Genomic DNA, 10,774 nt, shown 5'->3' with positions numbered 1-10,774 from the left:
GTATTTTTGTCACCATAGTTCCAGAGTTTCATCACAGACAGAAGGAGGTTAGTTATAAATGTCTTTTTTTTTTTTTATCTTTGATAGTTTTCACATTTAATTCAACACTTCCGGTACGTTGTAGCAAAGCAATTTAAACTTTTCGACCGTCTAACATACAGTACCAGTCAAAAGTTTGGACACACCTACTCATACCAGGGTTTTCTTTATTTTTACTATTTTCTACATTGTAGAATAATAGTGAAGACATCAAAACTATGAAATAACACATATGGAATCATGTAGTAACCAAAAAAGTTGGAATTGAAAAGGGGTAATACATTTTTAAATTAAAAAAGATATATATGTTATATATATATTTATTTCACCTTTATTTAACCAGGTTGGCCAGTTGAGAACACATTCTCATTTACAACTGTGACCTGGCCAAGATAAAGCAAAGCAGTGCGACACAAACAGTAACACAGAGTTACACATGGAATAAACAAATGTACAGTCAATAACACAATAGAAAAACATCTATATACAGTGTGTTCAAATGAGGTAAGATTAGGGAGGTAAAGGCAATAAATAGGCCATAGTGGTGAAGTAATTACAATTGAGCAGTTAAACACCGGAGTGATAGATGTGCAGAAGATGAATGTGCAAGTAGAGGTACTGGGGTGCAAAGGAGAAAATAAATATATGGGGATGAGGTAGTTGGATGGGCTATTTACAGATGGGCTATGTACAGGTGCAATGATCTGTGAGCTGCTCTGACAGCTGATGCTTAAATTTAGTGAGGGAGATATGAGTCTCCAGCTTCAGTGATATTTGCAATTCGTTCCAGTCATTGACAGCAGAGAACTGGAAGGAAAGGCAGCCAAAGGAGGAATTGGCTTTGGGGGTGACCAGTGAAATATACCTGCTGGAGAGCGTGCCGCGGGTGGGTGCTGCTATGGTGAACAGTGAGCTGAGATCATTTCTGTTTGAAAAAGCTAACCTTTGCTTTCCTAACTGCCTGTGTATATTGGTTCCAAACTTCCCTGAAAAGTTGCATAGTGATGAGGGGTGGTCGTTTGAGTGCAGACCCATTACGGACGCAGGCAATGAGGCAGTGATCGCTGAGATGCTGGTTGATGACAGCAGAGGTGTATTTAGAGGGCAGGTTGGTCAGGATGATATCTATGAGGGTGCCCGTGTTTACGGATTTGGGGTTATACCTGGTACGTTCATTGATAATTTGTGTGAGATTGAGGGCATCTAGTTTAGATTGTAGGACGGTCGGGGTGTTAAGCATGTCCCAGTTTAGGTCACCTAACAGTACGAGATGGGGGGCAGTCAATTCACATATGGTGTCCAGGACACAGCTGGGGGCAGAAGGTGGTCTATAACAAGCTGCAACGGTAAGAGACTTGTTTCTGGATAGGTGGATTTTTAGAAGTAGAAGCTCGAATTGTTTGGGCACAGACCTGGATAGTATGACAGAACTCTGCAGGCTATCTCTGCAGTAGATTTCAACTCCACCCCATTTGGCAGTTCTATCTTGTCGGAAAATGTTATAGTTAGGGATGGAAATTTCAGGGTTTTTTGTGGCCTTCCTAAGCCAGGATTCAGACACGGCTAGGACATCCGGGTTGACAGAGTGTGCTAAAGCAGTGGATAAAACAAAGTTAGGGAGGAGGCTTCTAATGTTAACATGCATGAAACCAAGGCTTTTACGGTTACAGAAGTCAACAAATGAGAGCACCTGGGGAATAGGAGTGGAGCATGGCGCTGCAAGGCCTGTATTAACCTCTACATCACCAGAGGAACAGAGAAGGAGTAGGATAAGGGTACGGCTAAAAGCTATAAGAACTGGTTGTCTAGTGCATTCGGAACAGAGAGTAAAAGGAGCATGTTTCTGGGCACGGAAGAATAGATTCAAGGCATAATGTACAGACAAGGGTATGGTAGGATGTGAAAACAGTGGAGGTAAACTTAGACATTGAGTGACGATGAGAGAGGCATTGTCTCTAGAGACATCATTTAGACCAGGTGAGGTCCCCGCATGTGTGGGGGGTGGAACAAAAGGGTTAGCCACGGCATATTGAGCAGAGCTGGAGGCTCTACAGTGAAATAAGACAATAATCACTAACCAAAACAGAAATGGACCAGGCATATTGACATTAGGGAGAGGCATGCGTAGCCAAGTGATTATAGGGACCAGTGGGTAGCTAGGCGAGCTGGAGACACGGTGATTCAGACAGCTAGCGGGCCAGGGCTAGCAGGTTAGCAGAAGGGCATTAAGGGGGACGTCGCGACTGAAGAGTCTGCTGGTAGCCCCCTCGGACGGTTACTTGAGATTCTTCAAAGTAGCCACCCTTTGCCTTGAGAGCTTTGCACACTCTTGGCATGTTAGGTCTCAGAAATAACACAGGGATGGGTCTAAACTCACTTTCTCCAATTTGATTTTAACAAATTACAAGCTCCTTGCTGGAGCATAGGCCAATTATTGATTGTTGTTATACTGATCTCTTGTGGCCTTCTTCAGTACTACCATTGTGTGCAGTTAAACCAATACACTGTAATGCCTGGTGCTGCTGGTCCTTAACACCTTGCATGTCATTGTATTGTCAGTACTAACCTCAGTGTGTGCATTGATTTGACTTGGTGTGCTTCTCCAACTTGCATTTGTTTTCAGATTGACTTTCAGTCGTGTCTTAGCATTTTTGATCATGTCTCCTGTCTTGTTGTTTAACATTGCTCAGTGTTTACAAGGGAATCAGTGGGAAATGCAACCGAGTAAGACAAGAACGATGAGACAGAGGGAGGTTTGATGAAGAGGATTATCAAGATTCTCCAGTCCCATATATTTTGCCTGTGTTGTGCTATGCTCTACCCAGCCCACCTCAGAAACAAGCGCAATTAATCTGTCATGTCCTGATTCCCAAGAGCTCTGAGGTGCCCACAGATAATCAGTCCTTGTAACCAAATCCACCTACCTACAGTACACTCACTGCCATCCCATTGGTTGAGCAGGAACATTCCGAAAAGACTTAAAAACCTCCACTTTCATGCCTGTCTATCTGCCTGTCCTCTCCCCGTAGGGGTTTATCTAAGCATACTGTTGTCATGGGGTCTCCCTACTCCCTCTCTTCTGGCTCAGTATGGTGCTTAACACGAGTACAGGCAATCTCAGTAAATACAAATCTCTCCTTACTGTCACAGCTAGCATATCATAGCTGGGGGGAACACTGTTTTCATTATATCATAAGCCTCTTAGAAGCACCACACTGTCATTTTAGGGGGTCATATTATGAATATCCGTATGGATATTGCCTCATTCGCCTGTATTTGAAGTGGCTCTCCTCATACAGTACATGGCAACACAAATTCCTGTTCCACTCGGAATATAAAAGCGCTAATAATTCCAGTGATTGTAACTGGCCACTTATATAATCCCATTCCTTAAAGAGGAGTCTCACCTCTAAAGGGGGTAACCAGGCTGCTTAGAGGAGAGAGGTAGAGAGGAGAGGTAAAGCTGCCAGGCTCAGGCTGGTACCTGGAGGGCAGATTGTTTCTGTTCCCCCCTGTGTGTCCTAAAGGAAGAGGAAGATGGTAGATAAATGTCTGTCTAGAAGTAACAGACAAACAAGGTCAGTTGGGGGTCCTCCTATCTCCCCACACCCTCAACATTGATCTTCCTCTTCATTCCCTTTTCTTCTTCAGAGGGAATGGTGCTCTCCTTCTCTCTCTAACTCTCTCACACATGAACACACTGATTAAAGGAATTGCTTGTATATTGCTTTCAATACCTTCTTTCAATACGGTGGAATTCTGTCTTAAACAAACACTGTCTTCTCTTGCATCTTTTCCCCTCACTCTTCTCCTCTGGAAATAAATCCTGTAACTTTAAGCAGAGTTTAATCAGCTGAAAACACACTGCTCCCCTGCTAAGCTCTCCTGGCTGCTGATAACGTTTTACCAGCTCATTTGCATACAGTAAAAGCTTGTCTTTATTCGTAGCGTCTAATAACTGTAGGTATTAATGATTTTCTTCAGTGAGCATCCTAACAGTTGATCCCTTAGTGATCATCTTGCATGTTGGAGTCCCTTTTCGTGTTACTGGCATTATTCTAAACCTCTGTCATCTCGATTCAGCATGTAATTAATCCAACCAAAGTGGGCAAATCACTCTGTATGTAAAACACTTGTCTAGTAAGAGATTATTTTCCTTATTGGCTATCCCTCGGTACGTCCCTGTTTCAAATACAGTAGGTCATAAATGATGGAGTTGGTCAAGGATGCCCTATTACAAAACTGATAGCCATTCATGAGAAAGATTGATATCACTTTCACTCCTTACTTTTCTTCAAAAAATTTGAGGGTTAAATTAAGTTGAGGTAAATATAAAAGCAACTACAGGTTAATTTAACATTGATCCCACTGGGCACACACTGGTAGAATCAACGTTGTTTCCGCGTAATTTCAATTCAATTACATTGAACCAACGTGGAATAGATGTTGAATTGACGTCTGTGCCCAGTGAGATATCAGTTGTGCTAGTTTGAAGGTCATGAAACATGCTAAAGAGTTGTGACTCTTTCGTTCGCTCAGATCTACGGTTCCGCTACCGAATGTTCACCAAGAAGGATACAAAATGAACTGGACTCTAAATCTGAGTCCAACTGAGGAGCACTTTCACCCCCTAAACCACTCTGCCATGTAAAGTAAAGCATCATCCTGCTTAGCTGGCCCCTTTCACTTTCAAGCAGCACTTAATTTACTGCAGGACATTTTAAAATCTTTAGCCTGCATGACGCTGAGTCGCTGACAAATGCCTGGTTGTCTCTCATTGACTGCTGACTAAGTGCTATTTCAAGCTTGCAGATAGGCCCCACCGTAATATGGCCTTCAGGTTTATCCTGAGATGGTGGAAGTGTATTAATTTAGTCGGGCGGACTGCGAGAGCATGCAGGAGTAGATCTCTCAACCCCCTGCGGGATTGGAGCTGTCGACCACAGACCCCAAGCATATTCCACCATCAATGTGTCAGGGGGAAGCTATTAAAACCGCTTTACTTTTCCTAAGTATCATGAGAATAAGCACAAGATTTAGTGAAATCCCCTCCAGGGTCTGGAAAATCTGAGGGATTTTCCCCCTGAAATGTTCCCTAATGTACTCCTCGGAAGTGTCAGAAACTGTTGTTGGATTTAAAATGTCCCCCCCCCCCCCCCTCAAGATACCCAGAAGTCTTGCATTGTTGGGAATTTCTGTGTATTTACTGTACGAGTAGCTGAAATGTCACAATTTAAAGTGAGGTTGATGCTGAACTTTCTTCACACTCAGCTAGTGCCAAATGTCCTCTGCATACATGGTCACAATATAGGTTTGGGATTTTGAAAAAAAAAATCCTTGGGTTTTTCAAATCCAATCCAATTTTAATTGTCACATGCTTCGAAAACAACAGGTGTAGACTAACAGTGAAATGTTTACTGAAGGGCCCTTCCAAACAATGCAGAGAGAGAAAAAAAAATAGAAATTGAAAAACTGAAAAATAATATCACAAGGAATATTAATTTGTGATGTGAAAGTATTCAAAAGTAAGTATTCAGGAACTTTAAAGAACAAACAACTTATGCTTACATCACATGCTTCAAGCAGAACTCACCCAAAGTCCATGTCATTAAGGTCTACATACATTTCTACTAACATAACCACATTTGATGTATGCTTTTGATAGATTAACTACAATAAATGTATTTTATAAGGTTATTCAATTAATTTAAAATATTGTGTAGGTTGGCATTGGTTCCCACATCAGGAGGGCACTCAGTTTTTCCCAAACACATGACCAAACTTGGAAAACCTCTGCGTGGTCAGAAAAAACAATGGCCTCCCTATCTTCAGGTCTTTTCTTCTGTCATCATTACATAAATGATTCGGGGAGACAGGAGCAGGAATACGTCATGTTTTTTTTTATTAAGCCCAAATTACGGCGTGCCATGTAAAGGCACGGGGACAAAGACCATACAAACACATAACAAAACACAGGGTAGAAACCCAAAACAAAAGAGCGAGGAGTACTTCGAATAAATAAAACACGCGCACAATGATTAACACATGGTTAAAGACCCGAAATCATCTGCGCAATCCACAATGACACGAAAGCCAAAACACACAGCACAGGTACTCACACGCACCAACGGACATTGTAACAATAATCAACAGGAAAATGTTAAACCAAGGACACACTTATACAAGTACTAATCACTGGGAATAGGGGCCAGGTGTGCGTAATGAAAGTTCCGGAGGGATCCGTGACATCTTCCTCTTCTCAAGGTTTTATCGATCTCTTAGGTATAGCCCTTTTGTGTTTGATTCCCTGCCTGACCCTGACTAATCCAGCACTACAGACTTGACGTAGAGAGAGAAGGATGCCTGCTGCCGATGTTAGAAAAATGGCAACTCTAAAATGCAGGGGGATAGAGACAGACACTGAACTAATGGATTGAGTCAGACAGGAATGGCCACATGGCATCCATCGTTTCACTCTCGATAAGCAAAGGGGATCATACCGCGCAGGTTTGTTAAAGCCTGGGCTCATAGCTCGAGCACTGTTAGGGTAGGTAACCCGCTTCCATACGTGTGTCAAGAAAGGAGATCCAAATGAGTCACAGGAGCTGGACAAGAAAGTAGCAATGAGAAGTAAATGTCCGCACACTGATTGCATTGCAGCTCAGGTACACCTACTGTACCTTCACAACTCCTTATCATTCGTCAATGTGCTTGACAGTACATTGACGAACAGTGTGGCGAAGATATACAAGTCGGTTGATTGTTTTTCTAATGTCAACAGAATTGAGCTGCAGGTATTCAACACAAACATTAGCAGGACTTATTTACCTTTTGCACTCTGTGGAGTTACCAACAGAAAGTTAGTGCCCTGAGGTACAACTATTCCTCCTTCCTTCTCCTCTTTCATTTCCTTTCTTCCCCCAGGTCTTCTGTACCTGTCAATCTCTCTCTCCAGCGTGACTTCTTCTTAATCCACCTGAGTGCATGGAGGACAGTTTTGACATAAGAAGAAAAAGATAGACTCCTGAGGACTAGTATCTTTAGAGCTCGGAGGATAACCGGATTATGACGGCCATTTTGTGCTGCAGGCAGTTTTTCTTATTACCCATGGTTTTGTCGAACTGTAGAGAGGAAACGCCGTCCTCACAGAACATAGTCACACCCAACACTGATTTACACAAACAGACTGTACAGAAAACTACGTATAAAATTGCCATCATGTAGTTAAACTTCTCAGCGCTTTTCTCAAACAGAGGAAATATTTAGGAGGACAGCATTATTGGAAAGAGTGACAGGAGTGTTGTCATTATCTACACACTCTCACCAGGGAAATACCGTAATTTTTGTTTACACACTTTGCTATATTAATCCATTCGCTGATTCCTTCAAACTGGCATCTTCTTAGAGCAAACAAACAGGATGTTTACCCTGTACTGTAGAAGCAATCAGCCTCGCTGCATGGTCAACTCCTCCTGTGTCTGAATCTCTGAACTAAACCCCCATAGTAGATAGAGAACATGGCTGTTGGGTTACTGTTGATCCACTGAGCCCTGCTGCCAGGCAGTTTATCCACACAGCCCTCGGCGAGGCCCAGTTTGGACCCCAATGGTGGTTTAACATCTTTATAATCTCTGCCGCTGTAACGACGTGCACCGTTGGATTCCCTTCTGTCCATTTGTCTGCCTTTGAAATGGCTTTGGCCTGCAGTGCCTCTGATGTACAGAGTTGAGGTAATCCTGTTTACCTCTGGCAGCACCTATTCCGGGTAGGCTATGTGTACATGTACTTGGTGAAAATAGTGCTTCTGATTCTGATTAGTTGGCGCTGGGTTGAAATAAAGAAGGCCCCCACTCTGGTCATCTGTGCTTATAGGGGCGGCAGGGTAGCCTAGTGGTTAGAGCGTTGGACTAGTAAAATAAAGGTAATAAATAAATAATACCCGCCACTTCCAACTCTGAACCACTGGTACCAAGTCTATCAACTCTGAACCACTGGTACCAAGTCTATCAACTCTGAACCACTGGTACCAAGCCTATCAGTGTAAAAAACACAATCTGCCTGTCATGGTGATAATCTGTTTGGTTCAAGCCCCTTGGCACATTTCAGGGTTTGTAGGATGGCCCAGGGGCTTCCACTTCTTTTGAGGCCTCCCCAAGAGGGGTGTATTTTCCTTATCCCCCTCAAAAATGGTGTCCTTCATGGTACAAGATTTTCAGAATGTTTAATCCTAATCAAAATGATAATGTGTTATGTACAAATCTTCTCCCCACTTCAGATGAGGTCCCTTCCCTGCTTCAGATGAGGTCCCTTCCCTGCTTCAGATGAGGTCCCTTCCCTGCTTCAGATGAGGTCCCTTCCCTGCTTTTGGAGGAAACTTCAAGACAAAACTATATGATCTCATGACACTTGTTTGTAAAAAATATTGCTTTTTGTTTCTTTAAAGATTGAATGGGGAACACAATCTAAAGAGGGAACAAATTTAAGAAAACACTTTGTACAGTTTGTTGTCATAGAAGTATTCTGGCAAGGACATTCAGACATTTGGCCCTGTCTTATCAATGTCATTTCAATATCAAGGAAAATAGCTTAAATATATATTTGATCAGATAAGGGATAGTAATTACCAGCCCCTCACAATCAATGGAATCATCCAGGACTATTGAATTATTTTTGTGATTATTATTGATTACACTGGGGTGTGAAAGATGGCTGGGTCAGGTGAGACACACTGACGCATATTAAGTCATTGAGGGTGCAGTTGAGCATTTCTATGAACCTGTCAACTTTTAAGGGCAGTTTGAGAACTGTGGAAAGTGTGGGCTTAAGTAATGATTAGGTTTGATAGGCTACCTGAAAAGACTTGGCATGGCCTATCAGTCACCTAAGGACAGCAAGTATCCTAGCAGTCAAACATGCTGGGCCAGTAATAGAAAGGTCAATGGTTTGAATACCTGAGCTGACAAGGTGAAAAATATGTTGATATGGCCACGTACTACTGTAAAACAACATATTTCACTGCATCTATCTGGTGTGTGTGACAATAAAATATATATTTTTGACAGCACATATTTTATTTTATTAAATGTTTTACTAATGTGGCCCTACTGTTATTTATTTTTAGATAAACAAGGTTACACTTTCTTTAAGTGTTTCCTGTTTCTTTTCAGAGTCTCTGTTTGAGGGAAGAAGTCCATGGTAATTGCTACACATTTTAGTTGGAGATGTCATAACACCTCTCGCTTCAAATTGGCATTTCAGGACCATGGACAAGTAGGTAATACTTGTCCACTCCAGTACAATGGCCACGAGAGATTAACTCCAGATACATTTCCAAATTCAGAATACATTATCTGCTGGTGGTGAAAAACTCTAAACAAAAGGAACGCAAAAAAGGCTACAAAAAAAGAGAGTGCTTTCCTCTCCCCCAAATTACCGGTTGCATAGGTTACATTTTTAGGAAAGGGATTACAATGCTTTCTATCCTCCGATTGGCTTGCCTGAGTATGACACTTCTATGATGTTGTCAGGTTGCGCACAGACCTACACAGCTCGATCCATACCTTTGAACTTGACTACGTTTGGCTCCCATTCACGCGCCTCTTCACATTCTTGAGTTTGCATTGCAGGCAGCTTTCTTTTCTGGAGAAACACACAAGTGATTCAACTCGCATTGGAGCACCAGTTGCCACCGGGTTTAGTCGTGTTTTTTTAACAGAGGCATTTGTATGAACTTTTATCTTTAAACTCTGTTAATTATCCTACCCAATTTGGATAGGCTACGTTTTCTCTCCTGTGCCACATCTCCACACTAAAGGAGCATGAGCAGTTGGTGAGCTGAATACCAACAACTAAATCTATAGATCTTTATAACTTTGGTTGATGTTGATGCGCATTTCACCGTGCGCTATTGAGATGGCAAAACCTTTGGATCACATAAAGAGGCCCATGAACGCTTTCATGGTGTGGTCTCGCGGTCAGAGACGAAAGATGTCATTGGAGAATCCCAAAATGCACAACTCTGAAATCAGCAAAAGACTTGGCGCGGAATGGAAGTTGCTTTCCGAATCAGAGAAGCGACCATACATTGATGAAGCCAAGAGATTGCGCGCGCAACACATGAAAGATCACCCCAACTACAAGTACAGACCTCGGCGCAAACCCAAGAGCTTGCTAAAGAAGGACCGGTTCCTTTTCCCCTTTCCCTTCCTCGGGGACGCAGAACATTTGAAAGGATTTTCCACGGAGTCCATTTTGGCTTCCGCTGAGAAAGCTAGAGCCCTTTTGCCGCCGATATCATCACCATACTCGCTCCTTGACTCAGGTCAATTCAGTACCGGTGCTGTCCAGAGGATCTCAGAAATTCCCCACGCTCTGGCTGCCAGCGGCTTGTCCTATGCGCCCTCTTTGGGATACCAGACTGGCGCGTTTGGAAGTTTGGGATGCCCCAGCCAGCACACTCATACTCACCCGTCCTCCACGAACCCGGGGTACGCCTTGCCCTGTAACTGTGGCACCTGGTCGGCGACGGGTTTACAGCCTCAGGTTGCATACATCCTTTTTCCAGGTATGGCCGGCATAGACCCGTACTCCTGTTCACCACATTCAAGTGTGTGACCACATAAAGAAAAAACGCATGTGAATAAAATACATGAATGTTCACATCATAACTGTCAAAATAGTTTTGCTGTTGTCTCACATCAAGGTGAGCAATGGGCTATATCTACCACGCACGCGC

General features: G+C 42.8%; 1 protein-coding gene across 1 annotated transcript; it reads left to right on the top strand.

Moving 5' to 3' along the window:
- Nucleotides 1-9,577: 9,577 nt before the first annotated feature.
- Nucleotides 9,578-10,774, top strand: LOC115103290 (transcription factor Sox-14-like). Its single transcript, XM_029624136.2, has one exon. It carries the CDS (start codon nt 9,919-9,921, stop codon nt 10,651-10,653), a length of 735 nt encoding a protein of 244 aa, XP_029479996.1. The 5' UTR covers nt 9,578-9,918; the 3' UTR covers nt 10,654-10,774.

The sequence above is a fragment of the Oncorhynchus nerka genome, linkage group LG20 (genome assembly GCF_034236695.1).
Source record: "Oncorhynchus nerka isolate Pitt River linkage group LG20, Oner_Uvic_2.0, whole genome shotgun sequence".
In the NCBI taxonomy this organism is placed as follows: Eukaryota; Metazoa; Chordata; class Actinopteri; order Salmoniformes; family Salmonidae; genus Oncorhynchus; species Oncorhynchus nerka.
Note: the sequence above shows the minus strand (reverse complement) of the source record. Positions and strands in the feature narration are given on the sequence as shown.

What these genes read in the sequence shown, in the direction of transcription:
- LOC115103290 (XM_029624136.2), top strand. Translation starts at nt 9,919, where the DNA reads ATGTTGATGCGCATTTCACCGTGCGCTATTGAGATGGCAAAACCTTTG.